This window comes from Trichechus manatus, unplaced genomic scaffold, assembly GCF_000243295.1.
Source record: "Trichechus manatus latirostris isolate Lorelei unplaced genomic scaffold, TriManLat1.0 scaffold00041, whole genome shotgun sequence".
In the NCBI taxonomy this organism is placed as follows: domain Eukaryota; kingdom Metazoa; phylum Chordata; class Mammalia; order Sirenia; family Trichechidae; genus Trichechus; species Trichechus manatus.
In genome coordinates this window covers 10,237,368-10,260,581 of record NW_004443977.1, presented here as the reverse complement: position 1 = coordinate 10,260,581, position 23,214 = coordinate 10,237,368, and the positions used below count along the sequence as shown (strand labels likewise).

General features: G+C 41.8%; 1 protein-coding gene across 2 annotated transcripts in view; it reads left to right on the top strand.

Annotated features, from left to right (window-relative positions):
• Positions 1-726: 726 nt before the first annotated feature.
• NHEJ1 (non-homologous end joining factor 1) overlaps positions 727-23,214 on the top strand; it is a 118,350-nt gene continuing 95,862 nt past the window's right edge. For both annotated transcript variants that reach the window (XM_004376392.2, XM_023731311.1), the window contains exons 1-5: positions 727-793; positions 3,409-3,585; positions 4,252-4,464; positions 10,264-10,402; positions 11,335-11,393. In XM_004376392.2, coding sequence (XP_004376449.1) covers positions 3,409-3,585; positions 4,252-4,464; positions 10,264-10,402; positions 11,335-11,393 — 588 coding nt within the window. In that variant the 5' untranslated portion in view covers positions 727-793. The remainder of the gene's footprint in view (positions 794-3,408; positions 3,586-4,251; positions 4,465-10,263; positions 10,403-11,334; positions 11,394-23,214) is intronic.

Sequence of the window (23,214 nt, the reverse complement as noted above, 5' to 3'; positions counted from 1 at the left end):
GACCTACGTGATTAACTAAAATGCAAAGCAGAAGGCAATCAGTCTGTAATTAAGATTAAAATAATGCTCTCGGAGCAAAGGGGAGGGAACAATTAATTCTGATTGGTGACGGGGAGGTGGGAAAGGCTTTATACAAGAAGGGGCCCTGAGGCTGGCCTTGACAAGGGAGGCGGGGAATGGATGGGGAGAATTTTTCAGGCTCAGGGATCAGCTTGAACAAAACCATGAGTTGTACAAGTACTAGGTGAGTTGAGAGGTTTCAAGTTTCTTGGGGGTGACGTAGCATAAGTATGCAGATGAATGGAGAAATGAGGCAGGAGAGGCAAAGGGTGAGGTCAGACAGTGGGACTTACGCTTAGGAGACACGTCTCTTAAACCAGTCCAGTGCTGGTGAGGACCTTAGATTTAGTGACGTTCAATCCCCTCATTTCATAGACGGGAAGGGACTTGTTTGTTGACAAATCCAAACCTGAGACCCTCTATCCTACACTTCATTCGGTATTCTTTCTTCTTCGCTAACGGGACTCAAGGAGTGCCACTACCTCCTCTCTACTAGTGAGTGGGCTGCCCACCCTCTCCTTATTTTCCAGGCCCGAGTAGCCCACCAGCTCTGCGCTTTCCCTTCATCAGCTCGGTAGGCCCAGAGGCCCCGCCCACATCAGGCCTGGGCTCCGCCCCGTGGCCCAAGGCTCCGCCTCCGCGCGGGGGGAGGGGAGGCTACCTCTATTCTAGGCCTTTCGGTTTGCACCGGCGGCTGCTGCGGGGAGGGTGGGAGCTCTCGCAGACGCTCACGGTAGGTGGGATCGGGCCGAGTCACGGCCGGGACCGGGGCCTCGGCCGGGCGGCAAGGGGCTGCTCAAGCCCTGTGGGCTGGGCCGGCACAGGCGCTCTCTCCCAGAAGGGACCGCGCGCGGCCGGGGTGCTGAGAGAGGCCTCAGGGAGTGGGCGGGGCTGCGCGTGGCGCGCGCGCGCAGTCTGCCTCTCGGCTGCCAGGAGGGGTTTGTGAGGCTTATGTGAGTGTATTCCTCGGCGGGTTGCTGCTTGGTGTGACGAAGCTGTGGGTTGTCGGCTTTGTTACCTTTTGAGGTCCCGAGCCGCGCCTCAGTGCAGCCAAACTCCAGAAAACCAAACTCACTGCCATCGAGTCAGTTCTGACTCATAGTGACCCTACAGCCAGTGCTGTAGAAACAGAAAGGCGGATGGCGAAGAGCCTTCTAGCGAGAGCGGATAGAAACGACGCCAGGCGGGGCTTCTAGGGTGGGGTTGTGGTAATGGGACCCAGGGTTCGTCAACTCCCAGAGGGACAGGCGTGGCCGAGCTGGATCGTCTCTGGGGCCTTGCTGCCCTCTGCAGGGTGTCGGAGGAACTGCCCCTGAGGGGCCCAAGGCCGAGGGATGGAACTTGGTGCAGGTGGTAGTTCTCGGGCGACCCCACCCCGCTGTTGCCGCTCAGCGACCCTCTTCTACTCAAGAATATTAAAACGGGTGAATCTGGTTAACGTGAATGTTAAAGGCGACCTTGAAAGAAAGAAAAAAAGAATGAGATATAGCAGCCACAGACTTAGAACGGGACGTTCATGGTTGAGCAGTCGACTCCTAAACAGCCAAGCCAACTCCTTTATGGGACCAGTGGGCCCTGGCCACCTTTTAAATAACCGCCCCCCCCCCCAAAAAAAAAGTCTGAGGGTTCTGAGCTTTCACACTTTCCGAAGTGATGGTCTAGAGTAATTTACCCAATTTTGGTGACTCTTAGAGTGCACACTAGGGGTGGGGGGTGCCTATAAGAGAGATAAAAGGACTTGGTGACTTACTTGCAGCTGTGACCTTTGGCAGCAAGGAATTCTTGCCTAGTGAGCTTAATCATTCCAAGACGTTCTCTGCCCCTAAGAACGTCATGTGGGAAATATAAAAGAAATCCTATCCTCCAAACAAGGTTTTGCCATTACTGCAAATAAAAATCACAATGTATTTATAATACACCTGTTAGTGACTGTACAAATTAAGTTATGTTACAAAGCCATGCTTCAAAAGCTAGGTTATAGTTAGAAGAATAATGGCTTAGGCTGAGAGGAAAATGACTGGAAGAACAGAACAGGGTTAATCAGATGTAACAAGGGATTTTATTCTTTGCATTCTAAGATTTTTCCTCCTGGCACTTGTCTTCCCGTTGTATTTATAAACTGAAATAATGAAAGAAATTATATTTTTTTTTTTTTTTTTTTTTTTACCCACAGGAAAAATTATCAAATTTCCAGTCAAGCAAGCGTAGTTTCTGAACATCTGCTAGGCTAAGGCTACTATTTTAGCTGTTGATATAGAAAAGTTGGTTTCCAGAAGTTTCAGGATATGCAGCAGGGCATGACATCATTGGCGGCAGCCAGGGGGTGAGGGTAGGGGTGGGGGGTGGGGGGTAGGTTATGTGGAAGTTAGTTCAGTGTCTGCCTCTGTGATGTGCCTTTTTATGCATGACTTTCTAATCATTCGAGTTCTTGTTGAAATGGGATTTGGGGCTTTTCTGTTTTCTCCCGGATACAAAGCTTATTCTTTTTTGTTTGTCATTGATCCCTTTGAGAATTTGCCAATACCTATGGACCTCTCACCCACAAAATGAATAGATCTATGTACAAATTTTGTTTATAATTTCAGAGGATCTAGACTAATCTCAACTCTAGATTAAGAACCTCTGTTTGGGGGATTTTTTTTTTTCAAATCCTGAGAGCTTCCAGAGCTTTGTTTTTAGATAATTATCAAATAATTTGTATTTCCTGCCCATGGCACTTACGATTTATGATATTTTATAAGACAAGATTGCTCTTTCTCTTCTAGAAGTTCTGGGAATGGATAGCATTGACGTATTAGGAACATGATAAAGATGCAACAAGAATGGTTTAGGTTTCCACGTTAATTTATATTACTAGAAAGCAGAAATACTAATACCATTATGCTGAGGCTTAGACAATATAGAAGAGATGTTTTTCTGCCCTCTAGGAACTTAATATGGGGGGAAAATCCCTCAAAGTTCCAAATAGATTTTTAGTCATTAGGAGGTAAGTTTGGTGTTCAAGGAGACCTGGTGGTGCAACAGTGAAGTGTTCGACTGCTAACTGAAAGGTTTGCGAATTGAACCCATCTAAGGGCTCCTTGAGAGAACGACCTGGTGATCTGCTCCCGTAAAGATTACAGCCTAGAAAACCCTATGGGGCAGTTCTACTGTGTCACACAGGGTTGCTGTGAGTCAGAATTGACTCAATGGCATAGAACATCAACAACAAAGGTTGGTGTTCAACTGGTTATAATGGGGAGAATGTAAATCCATGCCTTCTGTTTGATCAGGGAGGACTTTAGTTGATATAGAGCTGTCTGAGCAGTGCCCTCACTGGAACTTTGCTAAGTTGGGACTCTCTTGCAGATGGAAGAATTGGAACAAGGCTTGTTGATGCAACCATGGGCATGGCTACAGCTTGCTGAGAACTCCCTCTTGGCCAAGGCTTATATCACCAAACACGGCTATGCCTTGCTGGTTTCTGATCTTCAGCAAATGTGGCACGAACAGGTGGACACTAGTGTGGTAAGCCAGCGAGCCAAGGTAAGTGTGAAGAGAAGTATGGGGGGAGAGGAAGGGGGGGAGTCTTGGTGGATATAATATTTTTCCTAGTGAAGGTCAGGGGACATTCAAATCAACCAGCTTGTTGGCCTGTAGGTTGCCAAAGAAGGTTGAATCAGGTTGAGACAATTCCTCTTAATGTACAGGACTTCTTCCTATAGCCCTGGAATCTTTCCTTATGGTTGTATATGTGTATGTATAGTTTCTGCACTATATGCGGTATAGAAACTATTATTTGATCTATATAGGTAGTCTGTAAATTGATTTGCCCTGGTGGCACAGTGGTTAAGAGCTCGGCTGCTAATCAAAAGGTCAGCAGTTCGAATCCACCAACTACTCCTTGGAAACCCTGTGGAGCAGTTCTACTCTGTCCTATAGGGTTGCTATGAGTTGGAATCGACTCGATGGCAACAGGTTTGGTTTTTTTTTTGGTTTTGATAAATTGATTTGCCCTAGGCAGAAATGTTAAGTAGACTAGCTGATTTTTGTGACTCTCTCCTTTTTGTTTTCTTCTGTCCTGTTCTGATGTTTTTATCTTCCCATGCCCGTTGTCTTCATGTTAACCAGGACGTTTCTTTGCTATTACTTAAGAGGGAGTCAGTTTGCTTTTAGCACTCTCAGTCTTTGCAATTCCGGCTGTTTCTTTAGGAGCTGAACAAGCGCCTAACTGCGCCTCCTGAAGCTTTTCTCTGTCATTTGGATGATCTGCTTCGCCCGTTGTTGAAGGACACTGCTCGCCCTAGTGAAGCTACCTTCTCCTGTGATCGTGTAGCAGAGGCATTGATACTACGAGTACGAAGTGAGCTCTCTGGTCTCCCCTTCTATTGGAATTTTCACTGCATCCTAGCTAGTCCTTCCCTGGTAAGTACAATTTGAATGTGTAATAAAGGGAATGCCAGCTGCTTTGAGATGAATGAAGCTCTAAGAGCTCTTATATTTTCACAAACACCATGTGAAATTCTTCCGCATTAGAAGACTTTCCTCTGCGAAACAGAAGGCAAAAAGGATTCTTGACTGCTATATCTTTTCCTTGCAAAGGGAGTGTCTTTATTCATAATTTATTAATTCAGCTTTTATTAAGCGTCTACTGTTCGCTAATTAAAAGAGCCCTGGTGACACAATGGTTAAGTGCTCAGCTGCTAACCAAAAGGTCTGTAGTTGCAAAACTGTTCTTTGATTTTTTTGATCTGAAACCCAGTAAAGCTAGACTTGAGTGCTAGGAGAACTACTTCTCATTTAGCTTTGGATTTCCAAGGCTCAGCAACAATACTTAGCATATAGTAGTCACTCACACTTGTTGAACTGAATTTCTTTTTCTGAAAATTTCCTTCCTGCTTTAGATATACTGTATAGAATTTACAGGCAGTCCCCAAGTTAGTAACTTACGGACAGTTTGTACTTAAGAACGGACTACCATAGAGTCTATTACAGTAAACATTTTATTTAAATACATACAATGGTTCATAATAACCTGTCTACTTGCTAGTTTGTGATGCTCATGAAAACGTTGTGCCGTTTGGAAGTGTTTCTTAAATGTTTTATATGCATTGTTGTTGTTTTGTTGTGTGCCGTTGAGTCAATTCCAACTCATAGCGACCCTATAGGACAGAGTAGAACTGCTCCATAGGTTTTCCAAGAAGTGGCTGGTGGATTCCAACTGCCGACCTTTTTGGTTAGCAGTCTGAGCTCTTAACCACTATGCCACTAGAGCTTCTTTATATGCATAGAAAGGTAAACATATGCTATATAGTGAGACAAACATTTGACTAACTGATGCTAAATAAGAACTGTATGTACCTGTTCTGACTTACCTACAAATTCGACTTAAAGACAGACTTGGAAATGGATCTCGTTTGTAACCCAGGAACTAACTGCCTGTACCTATTTAAAAGCAAGGCCCTTGTAGCTTTTTCTAAGTGACACCAGGGGGCACTGTTCTCTCAATAATGCTTGTCCTGGGATCAAACGTTTGGGCAGTTTTTGGGGAGTCCACACAATAGGTAAAGCAGTCTCATTTTGCAGTACATGACCCTAGCAGAACAGTTAATGAGATTGGGAAGGCAGTTCTCTTTGGAGGCTGATGAGCTGGTATAATAATATCATAATTGAAAATATATATTTTAAGCAAATTCCTCTCATTGGGGTGCTGTAATAAGGAAAGAGATGGCAGTGTTTGGAGTAGGTGAGTCCTGGTTAGCCGTGAGAAGAAATTATCTTTTGAAAAAATGCTTAAAATTATGCTTTAAGTTAAAATAAAATATTTATTATTAAAAGAAGAATGCCAATCCAGGGAAACCTCTGAACCTGAGGAAACTTTATAGAGAAAAAGAACCAGTGGACACTGGCAGGGATGTAGGCGGATACTATTTCAGGCTGGTGTGTGTGTCTGTGAGGTCAAACAGACATAATTTTGTTTGTTACTCATTTTTGTGATGGTTTTTATTAATTTTTTTGAATGAGTAACTCTTGTAAAAGTCAAAAATTTCAAACAACCTTTAAGGGTATACAGTGAAAAAAATAGATCTCCCTTCTATCCCCTTCTCCAGTTCATTATTTTCCTTCTCCAGAGCAACTGCTGATATCAGAGTCTTGTGAATTCTTAAAGAAAGCCACACACACACACCCACATCTACGTATATACACATGTTGTTATGTGCCATCAAGTTGGTTTGGAATCATAGCGACCCTATAGGACAGAGTAGAACTGCCCCATGTATATATATATACACACACACATACATATACACACATACATATACATACACATATATACACACACAATCAGATGTATTTCTGTGTATATGTATATATTTTCACACATGTTAGCATGCTGTGCAGCCTGTTCAGTACCTTACTTTTTCCACTTAATTATAGAACTTGGAGATCATTCCATATTAATACGTTTAGAAACCTGCCTTGATCTTCTTCAGTAGCTGCACAGTGTTTGAGCTGGTTGTACCAGAATGTATTTGACTGATCTCCTGTTAGTAGACATTTAAGTTGTTTTCAGTCTGTTGCTTTGATATACAGTGAATGTCCTTGTGTTTACTCTTTTTGAGTGTAAGTGTGTGAGTAAGTTCCTAGAAGTGGAATAGCCAGGTCAGAGTATATGCATCTGTAATCTTGCTAACATAATGCCACATTTCCTCCAGAGAGATTATGCAGCTCAACTCTTACCAGCAATACACCCTCTACAACGTAGTGTATTCACATTGATAATGTAATGGTTCTGAAGTCTCTGCAGAATATTATGGAATATATAAGACTTTGGGACTCAGTTTTCTAACACTGAGCTCATCTCTACTCTGGCCAACTTTACTTTATCTCCTCCTCCTTCCCATAATCTCTTTTTTCTAGTATCTCATGTAATTCTTAATATTTCATATTTTGACTTTCAAATGTTTTACCTCTTTGACCATTTTATGATCCTAGGAGTCACATCCAAAGGTCTCTTTGTGGTAGAATGAGCACAGGCTTTGGAACTATCAGACCTGAATTTGTAACTCAGCTCCACTACTTTCAGACTACTTGTATTGCCTTGGATAAGTTACTGAAATGTTCTAGGACTCAGTTTTTTCATCTGTAAAATTGTGATACTAGTTACACCATTACTGTGGAGTTGTGAGGATTAAATAAGAGAACATACATAATATTAATTAAACTTAACATTATAGTGGACCTGTGAGAGAAAATATTCCAATTCTCTTTTTAAAAAGACAAAGACCCTGAAATTACTCTGGGTTTAAGCCATTCTCACATCTAGGTGATTTTGGAGCCAGGAATAGAATCCAGGTCTCCTCATTCTCAGTCTGTTACCCTTTCATTGGATCACCTGATAATGATTGATCCTGGGATTAATAACTGCCATTCTGTTCTCCTGCCTATGATTTGTGAACATTTCTGTGAGAAATCTGAAGACTTTAGAGGAGATTATAAATAAATAGCTTTTCCTCTGGAAAAGATTGGAATTGCCTGCTTCTAGACTCGCTGCACTTCTTGACCTTCTTCACTGTTGTGACGGGGGCCTTACACATATTAGGCACCCAGTAGGCGTTTGTTGGATTGACTCGTTATCTCTTCATATATTGCTCTGTGAATGGAGGAGGTGTCCGTGACCTCCTAGCACTTCAAGATTTTTCCTTGTGCTGTCTGTGGATTTGCTTTGATTCATTTATACATTTTAACCAGTCTTTCTTATAATCATTAATGCATATTTTCAAGGTTTCCGTCTAGAGTTAAACTATGTCCAAGAACAGAGCAAAGCTACGTGGAAAGATTTGGAGTGAAATGCATTACCTTAGCCACAATGTCTTATTCTAACCAGTTGATCTAAGGGAAATCATTCTAGTGTTTGAAATGAGTTACACCCCAAGGATTCAAAGTGGTGTAACCCAATCCTATGAAGTTATTTGAGCAGTTGGAATATTTACTGATAAAAAGACAGTGGGGTCTGTTAGATAATTTTAGGTGCCTGGTATGGTATTATTATACGTAGTTAGATGTTGCATTTTTAAAAAACTGTTCCTTCTCATGGTTCTTGTTGTTTTATTTACCACCACTGAAAATGCTTTAAGGTAGCTCCCCAGAGAGAGGCTGGGTATTAACTTCAGAAGTTTCTGTCATTTGAGTGCTGGCACCAAATTGATGGTGATGCTGCGTGGTTAGCAGTAGCCATTATTTTCAATTCAACTTGCCTAACATTGACTGGTTTTCATATGTTAAGTATTCACATCTTTTTCCTCCTGATCTAACTTGAACACTCAACAAAACAATTTCAAGGAAAGAAGGTTGAGTCTAGAGCAGACCAATTTCCCCAAACACAGGATGTCTGTCACATCCTGAACAGTACTTCTTAGAGGCTTAAGTTTATGTAAGCACCTGAGCTGGGAGACAGTGCCAGGTTGGGATGTACTATATGATGGAATGAGGTGTAAACCAAAAAGTGACTAATATCCACAGCTGGACTTGATTTCTGGCCTCCCACTCTGTGCCAGTAACCCTGCGCTTCTTAGGTCCTGGTGCTGGTACAAAAGCTGCTGCCACTCAGACACCCCCTTCCCATCCACATACACACCCAGTCTCTTCTCTCCCAATCTAACCTCAGAGAAATGTAGAAAAAAGTCTTTTCCTCTTAGTTTGAACCACAATACAGTTGGAGTTTTTAGTAGTAACTTTTACTGGAAAATTAACGCATCATGAAAACAAACGTCTGAAGAGTTCAGACTTCTGACCCTGGTCTAGGTGAATGTCTGGCTGGCATATACTATGGAACACTGCAGTACCTTTTCCTTACTTGAAGCCTGCATGAGGTATCTCGTCTAAAAACACCCCTTTTTAGATCTAGGGCAGGGGTTGGCATACTATGGCCAGCAGACCAAATTTGACCTGTCGCCTACTTTTGTAAAGTTTTATTGGAACACAGTCACCCTCATTCATTTACATATTGTCTATGGCTGTGTTCATGCCACAGTGGCAGAACTGAGTAGTTGCAACAGAGACTGTATGGCCCACAAAGCCAAAAATATTGACTAACAGGCTCTTTACAGAAAAAGTTTGCCAACCTCTGATCTAGGGCATTTCTTTTTCTAAGCGCCTGCTTTAGTCCATCTCCTTTCCAGGGAAGGGAAAGGAACTCTGATAACATCTCCTAGCCACAAATAGGTTATTGATTTTAGTTATTTTTGTTGACAGGCTAATGGACACCTTGTGTGGGAGAACTAATGATTATTCTATATAGCTATACGTTATCATATGAGAGTATCACCCTAGCTGTACTACAATATGGCTATGTTTGCATCCTTCTTACCTCTTGTTAAGAGCAAGGTGTGTGTGTGAGGGAGGTCTCTTCCTAGAGACTGGTCTCTTGGTGACTGGCTTGTTTCTATTATAAAAATGACCTTAGACTTTGCTGAATTTATGGAACAAATTAAAACTCTGGGCTCATTCTGGGCTATCATCAGCCTTGAAATGGCTCTTAACAGTGTCTGGAGCTAATTCAACCTTCAAAGCTCTCTACTTTCTGTTGATTTTTGCCTTCTGTTGTACTCCAGTTACATACTCTGCTGTAGCCACACTGACTTTCTGGGTTACTTGGATCTTCTGCTTTTGTCTCTCAGCCTCTACTGTGAGTTGAGCCAACCCTTTCCTTCTATCATTTGTTTCATGGTCTTCTCTTTAAATCACAACTCTAGGTCATCTGTTCATGGACGTTCTCCTTTATTCTTCCATTCTTTTATCTGCTTCACAAAGAAAATCCTTGAACCTCTTTAATATACTTATTAAATTAATGTATTTGTATTTACATTTATATAAATGAGTTGCTTGCCTATGAAGGAATCCCTGGGTGGTACAAATAATTGTTACACTAGTTGTTAATTGGAAGATTAGAGGTTTGAGTCACTCGGTAGTGCCTTGGAAGAAAGGTTTAGTGATATACTTCTGAAAAAATTGGCCACCAAAAACCCTATGGAACACATTTCTATTCTGACACACATGGAATCACCATGAGTTGGGGTTGATTCAGTGGCAACTTTTTTTTTGATGCCTATGAAACTAAGTTTCTGTGAAGATGTTCATTCTTTAGTGTCTTTTTCTAATACCTAATACGGTATTAGGGAGTACTTTGTGTCTGTTGGCTAATTGATATCTCTCCCCTCAAAGGTCTCTCAACACTTGATTCGTCCTTTGATGGGCATGAGTCTGGCATTGCAGTGCCAAGTGAGGGAACTAGCAACATTGCTTTATATGAAAGACGCGGAGATCCAGGACTACCACGAGAGTGGGGCTACGCTGAGCCGAGGTGAGAGGACATCCTTCAAAGAGTAAGGACTTTTTTGAGGGCCTTAGAAAAGAGAGAGATTTCATTAGCATTAAAGAGGTGCTTCCCCAAGGGTGGATGCTGGATACTGACCAGGAGTTGGATTCTTGATATCAGGCAATACTTCTCTCTGCCTCGAGTACCTGGCTAGGGCCCAAGTGGTCAATAGAAGCTATAACCGAGTCCAGACATGCCCTAAACAATGGCAAGGAAAGACTTTGGAAAGGGGCCGGTAGCTATACAAAATTGTACTAGGTTAAAATGAAGTTGGAAGTTTAGGAATTTGACCTTTGTCTTTGTGGCAGGAAAAATTCCTAGAGTAGATGCTGCCACCAAACCTGTCATTTGTTAGTCACTCTCTTCTCCTCCCTGTTTGCCCACATACTCTCAAACCCTTCTTTGCCCACTGGCCTAAATGTCTTTGGATATTGCATCTTTCTTCTCTTTCCAAGAAGTCCTGAGCTCTGTTCTCTTTTCATTTCACAGGGTGGAAGCTCATCCTGTTGTGTTGTTGTTAGGTGCTATCGAGTTGGTTCTGACTCATAGTGGCCCTGTGTACAACAGAACGAAGCCGTGTCCTGTGCCGTCCATGCAATTGTTTTTATGTTTGAGCCCATTATTGCAGCCACTGTGTCAGTTTATCTCGTTGAGGGTCTTCCTCTTTTTTGCTGATCCGCTACTTTACTAAGCATGATGTCCTTCTTCAGGAACTGGCACCTCCTGATAGCATGTCCAAAGCATGTGAGATGAAGTCTTGCCATCCTTGCTTCTAAGGAGCATTCTGGCTGTACTTCTAAGACAGATTTGTTTGTTCTTTTGGTGATGCATGGTATATTCAATCTTCTTCGCCAACACCATAATTCAAAGGCATCACTAGAACTCATATTTCTTTCCTCTGTTCCTTCTCATTATAGATCGATTAAAGACAGAACCATTTGAAGAAAATTCCTTCTTGGAGCAATTTATGGTAGAGGTAGGATATTTTTTCCTTTCTTCTGGAGCAACTTTGCTTTACTTCCTCTTTCCAGGTGCCTGAGTAATGATTTGCATGTTGGATGTTAAATGGCTTGTATGGTTGAAAAACCCTCTCTCTGAAAAAGTTGCCTACAGAAAGTCTGATAAAGCTTGAGATGTACATGGGTAAGATGGGGGAAGTAGTGGGAAAGAATGTAGTATGTGTAAAACATCTCTGTTAAAGTACCTAGGGATTTCATTTGGAATTCTGTAAGCTTGGTTGACCAATTGCTAAATTTTTGCTTGTTGAGGCCTGATCACAATGTCTGGATTGTGGGAGTAGAGGAGTAGTCATTATTTCTTGTCGAGGCCCCTTCGGCATCCAGCTGTAGAGGAAGGTTAAAAGCTCAGTGCTACCATTTGGGAACTGTCTTGTGGGCACAGTAGGCTGTGGAAAATTACGGTGTTTATACAAGGGGACTGGCAAAGGAATGAATGAGGAGTAGATAATTGTGGCCTGTCAGGAGCTCCTGCCTGGGTTTCCCTTCTAAGGATTGAGCTTGGCCAAAAGAAACATCTATTAAATGCCAAATTGGGGGAGTTTTAATAATAGTGACCTTTGATAATGCCAGTCAATATTGATCTTCTCGTTCCCTAACTCTTCTGGGACTTGTTGGTTGTACAGTTAGCATCTTAGTATTATTGCCCCATTTTCTAATTATACTTGTTGCCCAAGTTGGTACTTTATTGTGTAAGTAAATAATGCTATTATAGTATTGTGTTGTTTATAGATTATTCATATTTCTGTCTTGTCTTCTAAGCTAATTTGTAAGTTCCTTGTGGACAGGGACTGTGCATCATACTTCTTTTAAACCCGAAATTAGCACTTTTCACAGTGTAAGGCATAAAGCAGGTATTCCTGATTTGGAACCTTCTGTTCTGCCTCAGTACATGGACTGAGCAATGACTCCATAGTGATTGGGGTCTTGACACAGTAAAAACTGTGAGTTAGTGCTGAGTCCATGCACTGAAGCAATTATAACTCTGGAGACGAAGGAAAGTGTGCCTTGCTAAGTCAGAATAGTTTTCAAGTCTTTATGGGGAAGGAGGGGCCATTAAACCTAAACTTGTGACAGAGATCAGAGATTTCCTAGACTATTTTCTGTCAGGTAGTTTTGGGGGGGAGTCTATAAGTTGGGTTTTAGGGGAGATTCACATAGGTTGGGGATGACATATTAGTTCCCTGCCTCAGCTCCTTAGTTAAATAATGCATGGCTTCCTCTTAGCCCAGCAGAGAATGCCGTTCTTGATCTAACACCTGCACACCTAACCAGCTTGATGTTTTAACATTTTTGTCTATAAACTTTATGGTTCAGCCATATGGAATTACTTTGAATTGCCCAAAACACTGTTTTTTATAGCCTTTATGCATTGTTTCTCTTTATCTAGAATGTCCAATGTTCTGGCCTTATCTACCTTGTAAACTTCTATTAATCTTTTAAGTGTTAGCTTCAGCTTCTTTGGGAAACCTTTCTAGATTCTTCTTGTTAAGATAATCTTTCTTCCTGCTACTTTAGTACCTTGGTTCATCCCTTTATTTTACCACTTAGAACTTCACTCTTTGTATGTCTGTAAGACTGTGTCTTTCTTCTTTGCTAGCGTACAGGCTCTTTGAGGGCAAGGACAGCGTTGAATGCTTGTGGATGAATATGTTGATAAACTGATGATAGGGGGATTTTATGAAAATTCTTTTAGACCTATATTTGAGGTCTTCAATTATTCCCCTGGTTCATTTTGCAGTTTTGAATAAATCCCTTCTCTCAGAGCCTCTATTTTCTCATTTATAAAATTGGAGGCTCATCTATTTCATACTGTTGGGTGGAGCCCTGCAGAACTGAATGAGAAAGCATATAGAATCCAAGTGGGGGCTCAGGAAGGGTATTAGTGTGTTGAAACCAACTACTTCAAGAGTACTCATCCTTTGGTTTCTTGGTTTGGAGGTTTAGGGTCATGGTTTCATGGGACATCCCAGTTAATTAGCCTAATAACATGTTTTGTGCTTCTGTTTTACCTCCTATTTCAATATGTAGTGCCCAGGGTCTTAAAAGCTTACAGGCGGCCATCCAAGGCACAATAGTCGGTCTCTATTTGTCTGGAAAAACAGAGGAAGAAAGAGAGTCAGGAATAGAAGGAGGATATGAAATGCATGGCTAACTGCCTCCATGAACTGGCTCCTTTGCCATGAGACCAGAAGAACTGGATGGTGCTTGGCTACCATTACTGAACATTTTAATCAAAGATTTTATAAAAGAATGCTGATCAAAAGGGGGAAAATGAAGAACAGAATTTCAAATTCTCATGGACTCCAGACTTCCTGGAGCCATGAAGGTTGGATGAATACCTGAAACTATTACTGTAAGGTAACCTTTAAACCTTAAACCAAAAATATCCCCTGAAGTCTTCTTGAAACCAAACGGTAGTTTAGCTTAACTACTAAAAAATGCCTAATGCCTGCTTTGAGCATTATGCTCTTTTAAGAACTATCTATACGGGATCAAATTGACAACAGCAACTTCAAAGATTAGATAAGAACCGTAGGTGGCAGTGAATTTATGTTAATGGGGGAGGAACAACTCAGAAAAGGAGGATGAGAATGATTGCACAACTGGAAGAGTGTAATCAGTGTTACTAACTGGTACATGTATGGACTGTTGAATTGGTGTATGTTTTGCGGTATATACTCTCAGCAACAACAACAAAATAAATAAAATTTAGAAAAAAACAAAAGTATTCATCCTCTAAGTCTGAGTGGATCACAGCCAAAACCTTATAGGCATATAGGATTTTATTATAACTGGAAACGATCTGAGAGATAGGTAGTTGTAACTTTCCATTTTATAGATTAGGAAACTGAGCCTCAGAGAGATAAGCCTGAGGTCATATAGCTGTAGCTGTATGTTTAGGACCTCCCACATTTCTTGACTCATAGTCTTGGGTTATCCCTATTTTGTTTTGCTACTTTAACTAGTTGTTTGTACACACCAATTATAGAAGATATTAGGGCTAGGATAATGTGGAATTTCTGTGACCTCCTGGGATCACTGTGCTGTCCTCAGAATGTCCTGCATAGCTACTGGAATCAAAAGGTTTTCTACTGGGGCCATGAATTTCTTATGGGCATTGCATCTTTTCAGTTACTCTGCTTGTCTGGGATCCTACAAACAGGACACAGAAGGGTCATGGGGTCACCCAAGACTGAGCTGAAAGGATGTGCCATCAAAATAAGCAACATGGAATAGGAAGATAAACAAACCAGGGACAGAGAGCTCAGGACGAAGGTGTAGGGGGGCCAGGGCTGATGTCAGAAGGCCATGGGGTCAGTGCCTGGGGTCTGCTTTTCCTAGTCTCATTGGGAACATTGCTACAGGGGGCAGTAGAACGGGGAGGTTTCTAGGGTACTAAGGCTAGGAAAAATATTTAAGGATTGAACAGGGATTACTTCCCCATATTTAGTCCTGTTGTTTTTCCTCACCTCCGAAGAGTCTCTGATTTCTCATTTCCAGGGAACTCAAGGGGGCCAGTCAATGGTGGTCTAACTAGAAGGAGAATACTGGCAATGTCGATTCAAATGGGAAGTGAAGGAGCTAGGGCTGGGTGGAGTGGCTACCGGCATGATCCTCATAGGGCAGGATTCCCATAGAGAGCATGTCTAATGATTGCAGGCTGAGAAGAACCTTTAGGAACTGTGTTAAAGAGGAAGTTTAGGATGAGTAGGCTGGCATAGCCCACTCTCACTTTAGTCCACTGGAGGGAGTTCCTTCCTTTGGCCCTGTTCATGCCTCCCTCCCTCCATCTGGTTACCATCAGGCTGTGTGGCTGCTGGCGGGCTCTTTATTTATTTATCCCAGTGTAATGGGGTGAGGAGGGAGCTGGCCTAGGGCTGGCATTCCGAGGCTATGCCACTGAGCCACAGGCGGTTTGCATGGGTGTGTGAGTCACTGGGGCTGCATGCTGCTCAAACCAGACGTGGCCAGGCTCAGGGACAGCAGGCAGCCCAAAATAGAGCCCCGCCCTCTGCAGCTGGCAATCCCTGGCTAAGAATCAGCCCTTGACACCAAAACCTGGGCAGTTGTGTGAAGTTGGCTTCCTTAGTGAGGGGGACCTTAGCAGAGACAGGGACTGCAATTCTCTCCTCTCTGTCGTCAAAGGAGGGTAGTCTGCATAGTAATCGCTCCCATTGCTGCGTTCTGAATGCCTTCTAAGACTTAAACCTTCTGTTCACTGTAATACCTAAACCAAGAAATTTGGGGGCTGTGGTTAAAATTGATTTGACTCAGCATCTGAAATGTAGCCATGGTCTTTGTGTCTTGTCTAGTTTTAGTTACTATCTTCATCCCCTGTCTGGTTGCAGCCTAATTCTAGAGCAGATACTTCAGTCTATGAAGATATTCATTGCTGCTTTCAGGTAGCTAGTGGTAATATCAAAGACACCTGAGGAAGATGGGGAGACCTTTAATTTGAACATTGCTATCACCCTGTTAGGTTCATTTACAGACCACTTCTACTTGGTTTCCTTGGCTGGCTCATCATACCTTATTTGCCCCTTAAATGTTAATGTTATCCAGGATTGTGCCCTTGATCCTCTCGCTCTTCACTCTCCCTTTGTGAGTTATCTCATCCAGACCACAGTTTCAGCTGTCACCAGAACACCAGTGAGTACCAATTCTGTATCTCTGCTGTTTGAGGACTATATTTTTTTCTGCATATTTGACATTTCCATCTGGATGTCCCACATGTACCACACCCTAAATGTCCAAAATGAATCATCTACTCCCCCCCAAAGCTATTGTTATATTCCCTACCTTGGGGAATTGTACCATTAGCCTTCCAGTTACCTAAGCTAGAAGCTTGGGAGTCACCCACGTTCCTCTTTATCCTTACTTTCAAAGCCTAAATTATCCCATATCTTTGGAATCTGCCCTTCTCTACCCCCACTTCTGTTGTCTTGGATTAGCACCCCCCATTTTTTGGGGAGTGGGGGCTTGTCTTCTACCTTGTCTTCCAGTCAGTCCTTATTCTCCTCCAGTTGAACTTCTGGTTATGCCAGAATGATCTTTCTGAAATAGAAACCTGATTATGTCACTTTCTTGCTTTAAGTCCTTTAGTAGTTCCCCATTGCCTATTGGATAAAGTTCAAGCTCCTTGTATGCCACACCAGACCATTCTGGATTTGGTCCTGCTGACATCTTCATCCTGATTCTTTGTCACTCCTCCATACACACCTTGCACTTTCATCATACTGAGGTATTGACAGCTTCCTGCCTATCCATTTCTCACTCCATTTCTTGGAATTTGCTTATCTCTTGTCCACCTGGCAAATTCCTACTCAACTTTCTGAACTCTGCACAGGCATCTTGCCTTCTGTGAGTCTTCCATGGAAATTTTTTTTTAGTCTGCTCCCCTTCTAGGCATAAGTGCACTATCCAGCTATTCCATAGCACCCTGTTCGTACCTCTATCATAGCATTTGTCATAAGGGAGGATGTTGTTGTTGCTAGGTGCCTTCAAGTCAGTTCTGACTCATAGCACCCTGTATACAATAGAACAAATTGCTGCCCGGTCCCGCACCATCATCACAGTCGCTGCTATGTTTGAGCCCATTGTTGCAGTCATGTGTCAATCCATCTCGATGAGAGTCTTTTTCTTTCTCACTGACCCTCTACTTTACCAAGCATGATCTCCTTCTCCAGGGACTGGTCCTACCTGATAACATGTCCAAAGTACTTGAGACAATCTCTTGCCATCCTCGCTTCTAAGGAGCATTCTGGCTGTACTTCTTCCAAGACAGATTTGTTTGTTCTCTTGGCAGTCCATGGTATAGTCAGTATTCTTCGACAACACCTTAATTAAAGGCATCATTTCTTCTTCAGTCTTCCTTATTCACTGTCCAGCTTTTGCATGCATATGAGGCAGTTGAAAAGACTACGGCTTGGGTCAGGTGCACCTTAGTCCTCAAAGTGACATCTTTGCTTTGTAACAGTTTAAAGAGGTGTTTTGCAGCAGATTTGCCCAATGCAATATGCCATTTGATGTCTTGAATTTCTGGCAATTCCCTGTCCAAATACTGCTGCAACCATTTTTTAATTATCTTCAGCAAAATTTTCCTCGAGTGTGATGTTAATGATGTTGTTTGATAATTTTCCCATTGTTTGGAATGGGCACTGATATGGATCTCTTCCAGTTGGTTGGCTAGGTAGCTGTCTTCCAAATTTCTTGGCATAGACGAGTGAGTGCTTCCAGCATTGCATCCATTTGTTGAAACATCTCAGTTGGTATTCCATCAATTCCTGGAGCCTTGTTTTTTGCCAATGCCTTCAGTGCAGTTTGGACTTCTTCCTTCAGTACCATTGGTTCTTGATCATATGCTATCTCCTGAAATGGTTGAACGTTGACCCATTCTTTTTGGTAGAGTGACTCTGTATTCCTTCCATCTTCTTTTGATGCTTTCTGTGTTGTTCAGTATTTTACCCATAGAATCCTTAATATTGCAACTCGAGGCTTGAATTTTTTCTTCAATTCTTTCAGCTTGAGAAATGCCAAGTGTGTTCTTCCCTTTTGGTTTTCTAACTCTGAGTCTTTGCACATTTCATAATAATACTTTACTTTGTCTTCTCAAGCCACCTTTTGAAATCTTCTGTTCAGCTCTTTTACTTCATCATTTTTTTTTTTTTTTAATTTAGCTTTAGCAACTCTGTGTTCAAGAGCAAGTTTCAGAGTCTTTTCTGACATCCACTTTGGTCTTTCCTTTCTTTCCTGTCTTTTTAATGACCTTTTGCTTTCTTCATGTATGATGTCCTTGATGTCATTCCACAACTTGTCTGGTCTTCGATCATTAGTGTTCAATGCATCAAATCTATTCTTGAGATGGTCTCCAAATTCAGGTGGGATATACTCAGAGTCGTACTTTGACTTTCATGGACTTGTTTTAATTTTCTTCAGCTTCAACTTGAACTTGCATATGAGCGATTGATGATGGTCTGTTCGCAGTCAGCCCCGGCCTTGTTCTGAGTGTTGATATTGAGCTTTTCCATCATCTCTTTCCACACAGATGTAGTTGATTTGATTGCTGTGTATTCCATCTGGTGAGGTCCACGTGTATAGTTGTCATTTATGTTGTTGAAAAAGTGTATTTCTGATGTAAGTCATTAGTCTTGCAAAATTCTATCATGTGATCTCCAGATCGTTTCTATCACCAAGGCCATCTTTTCCAACTACTGATCCTTCTTCTTTGTTTCCAACTTTCACGTTTGATTCACCAGTAATTATCAATTCATCTTGATTATGTTTGATCAATTTCAGACTGCAGAAGTTGGTAAAAATCTTCAATTTCTTTATCTTTGGCATTAGTGGTTGGTGCATGAATTTGAATACTAGTTGTATTAACTGGTATTCCTTGTAGGTGTATGGATATTATCCTATCACAGATAGTGTTATACTTCAGGATAGATCTTAAATGTTTTTTTTGACAACGAATGCAACGTTCTTCCTCTTCAATTTGTTGTTCCTGGCTCAGTAGACCATATTAATGTCCAATTCAAAATGGCCAATACCAGTCCATTTCAGCTCACTAATGCCTAGGATATTTATCTTTAAGCACTCCATTTCATTTTTGACAACTTCCAATTTTCCTTAATTCATAATTCATACATTCCATGTTCTGGTTACCAATGGGTGTTTGCACCGGTTTCTTCTCATTCTGACTCATGCCACATTAGCAAATGAAGGTCCTGAAAGCTTTACATCATCCACGTCATTAAGATCAACTCTACTTTGAGGAGGCAGCTCTTCCCCAGTCATATTATGAGTGCCCTCCAACCTGAGGGTCTTGTGTTCCAGAACTACATCAGACAATGGTCTGTTGCTATCCATAAGGTTTTCACTGGCCAGTTTTTTTCGGAAATCAATCGCCAGGTCCTTGTTCCTAGTCTGTCTTAGTCTGGAAGATCTGCTGAAACCTGTCCACCATGGGTAACCCTGCTGGTATGTGAAATACTGGTGGCTTAGCTTCCAGCATCACAGCAACACACAAGCAATCACTAAACTCCTTACCTCTGAATCTTACCCCCAGATCTGCTTTTTCAGAACCCCCTTGCATTTTAGGTGACGAAAGTGTCATCCTTTCACTTGCTAAAGCCAAAAACCTTGGAATCATTCATGACTCTTATCTTTCTCTCACATCCTACATCCAGTCCCTCAGGAAATCCTACCTTCGCCTCTACTGCTACCACTCTGGTCTGAGCCATCATCATCTCCTACCTGCATTATTACAATAGCCTCCTTATTGTCTCCCTGCTGCTATCCCTGCTCCCTTGTGGCCTGTTACCAACAAAGCGATCTTATTAAGACAGATCATGTTAGTCTTTTGCTCAAAGCCCTTCAGTGTCTTCTCATTTCACTTATAGAGTAAAACCCCAAGACCTTACAGTGGCCTACAAGACTGTACATGATCTGGCCTCTCATTACCTTTCTGATGCTCTCCCTCACTTTCTCCACTGCAGCCACGCTAGCCTCTTGATGTTTTTCTGACTCTAAGCATCTCCCACCTTTAGGCCTTTACATTGGCTATTCCCTCTTCCTGGAATGCTTTTTCTTCAGTTATCTGCATGGCCAACTCCCTCGCTCCCTTTATGTCTGTATTAGTTATATATTGCTGCATAGCAACTTACCCCAAAACTTAGCAGCTTAAAACAACAAATGTTTATTATCTCACACACTTTTTTAGGGTCAAGAATCCAGGAGTAGCTTAGCTGGCTTAGCTCAGGATCTCTCATGAAGTTGTAGTCAAGTTATCATCTGGGGCTGCAGTCATCCTAAAGGGCTAGAGAATTCGCTTTCAAACTCTCTCACATGGCTGTTGGCGGGAGGTGCCAGTTCCTCATCACAGGGGTCTCTCCCTGGGGTTGCTCACATAACATGGCCCTGGCTTCCCCAGAGCCAGTAATCTGAAAGAGAGAGAGAGGGAGAGAGAGAGAGATAGACAGACAGACGCACACACCCTTCAAGATAGAAGCTTAGTCTTTCTATTACCCAATCTTAGAAGTGACATCACATCACTATTTTGCTATTTTCTGTTCATTAGAAGTGAGTCACTAAGTCCTGCCCACCTTCAAGGAAAGGGTAATTAAGCTTCACCACCTCTTAAGGGGAAGATATCAAATAATTTGTTTCAAAGAATATCTTTAAAACCACAATAAAGTCTTTGTTCAAATGTCACCTTTTCAATGAAGTCTACCCTGGCTGTGTTATCTAAAATTGTAACCTACATCCCTGCCCCCTCTGCACCTGGCACTCTCATTTCACTGTACTGTGCTTTACTTTATTTTTTTTCCATAGCACTCATCTTCCAACATGCTTCCATAAAATATGCTTACTTTATTATGTTTATTATGTAAAAGATTTATGTTTGGTGCACTGATTTATCCCATGGTCCTAGCACAGTGCCTTCGCAAATAGTAGGCAGTCAGTACATATTTGTTAAATGGTTGAAGGAATCATATTTTGTCTCTCTTCTTTATTTGACATCTCCAATGAATAGGTCATCAAATTATCATCTGTTGGTGGCCTTAGACATACAGCCCTCCATGTAAATAAATGAGCAGCTTAAGGAGAGGATCGTTGTTAAGTTGACATTCTACTACCTGCCCTGTTTCTTTGACACATATGTTTTTTGGGTGGTGGTCCCAACCTGGGATGAAGTATAAAATTTGAGTCTTTTATTATTGAGAGACCCCAGAGCCTCTTTTTCTAGATCCAGTTATGATATTACTATTTCAGAAAGCAAAGGAGTAAGAATCTAACAAAATCCTGGAAAGAACACTAGTCATAGAGCTAAAAGAAAATTATTGTTTCTTCTTTCCTCAATATTTCCTTTCTCTGGGCTTTGCTTCCACAGTTAGAAGGAGGGATGCGCCCCTACCATGCACCTATTGTTCAATATGTTCCAGCCTTTATGTAGAGGGAGGCATAGGATTCAGAGTGTTTCTTAAGTATCCTTTGTGGGCATCACAAAGAAGGATAAATCTGGAAGCAGGAGAAGGTACTCCTTACTATTGTGTGTATCAGTTTTGTGATCTAGAAGAACCTGCAGTTTATTCATTCTTTCAGTATTCAGTAAGCACATGCACTATACCAGGTTCTAAGAGCTTATAAGTATGATAGTGTCACCAAAGCGTTCACAGTGTTTGGTGGATGCTAATAAGGGCCACAGTAGTGGAATGATTGGAAAAAGCTTCCTGGAAAAGTCAGGACTTAAATTGGGTTCTAATGGGTGGTTTAGATTTTGATAGAGAAGTATGTGGAAGGCATTTTTGGTGGGAAGCACATAGAAAAAGGATGTACAATGGGAAATAAGAGTGAGTGAGATTTAGTAGAAAGTAAGATTAGCAAAATAACTACATGTGCCTGCATTGTGGAGGGCCTTAAATGCTGGGCTGGAGAGTCAGTGCTTTCTTCTGAAAGTAAGTGCTTCTCAGGGTTTTTTCTGCCTGTAACCCATTTATTTGTCCAATTCAGTCCAATCATTAACGTCTCTCATCACATGTAAGTGATTCTCAAACAAGGGCATATCTCCTAGGAACGAGGGGGGGGTTCGTCTTGCTTGTAGTTATTAATTACTGTTGTAGATAGTGGGGAGCAACTGCAAGTTTTGCCTGGAGAATTGACATATGAAAGTGATCTTTTGGGCAGATTAGGCTGTCAGTGGTATGCCTGTGTGACCTGAAGAATAGTGGTACCATTGACAGGCTAGGAAAATCATGTGTGGGGGCTCAATTAAATCCAATCTTGGGCATGTAAAGGAATGGATTTCCTTATTTAGAACACAAATCCACCAGTATTTGAGCTCTGGAATGAAAATCTCCAGAGAGGAGGAGATGGCAGCATGTGTTCCTCAACTATATTTCTTCTAAATTTTGCCTCCTCTTTGGGGTTTTCTCTCTGTGATTCCTGTGGTCACCACCAAGTCTTGCTACCAGGGGTCACCGCTTCTTTTCTTTTTTGGCCTAAGAATGGATTAAAAGGCCTCTATCTTTATTTTCCTTTTACAAATCTTTATAAGGACTGGTGCTTTCAAAAGAAAATTTATTAAAGATCTGGGGGAAAACAAAAAGGAACACAATCTAGAAAATACAGATCGGATAAAATTACCTATTTCTAAAGTATAGGTTTCTGATTCTGAGAATTCCAATAGTGAGATACTCTATCAGATCCCAAATTCTCTTATCGTAATAAAACTCAGAACCGGGTATTACAAACTCAGATGCCTGCAGGGGCCAGGCATATAACATAAATAGGTGTATCAGGCTGGACTTAAGACAGTAGAGAGTTGTAGGGGCTTGTGGAAAACCATATTGTGCATGCCCCTTATCTAGACCCAGATAGGTAAGCACAACTTAACAGACACTGCTGCATGGAGCTGTGCATCTTACTCATTCAAGGGAAGTTACTTAAAATGAAAACTTTGTTTTTTTCTGTTAGCTCTGCCATATCCATAGTCTCATTTGTTTCTAATCTCCAGTCTGAGAAATCCATTTAGTTCAGGACTGATCTGTGACAGAATCATGACTGATACTTTTATTTGTAACAAATATCTAGCACTTTCAGGCCTAAGCTATAAGTTTCATATACCTCCAGAGCATTTTATGATGATTCACAGAGTGGAGTACTCCCTACTCTCCCTTACCCCTACTAGAGGAAGGGTTTCATGAAAGTCCACTCTTTATAGTATGGCCATTTAACAATGCCTTGGAGCCCTGGTGGCGAAGTGGTTAAGAGCTCAGCAGC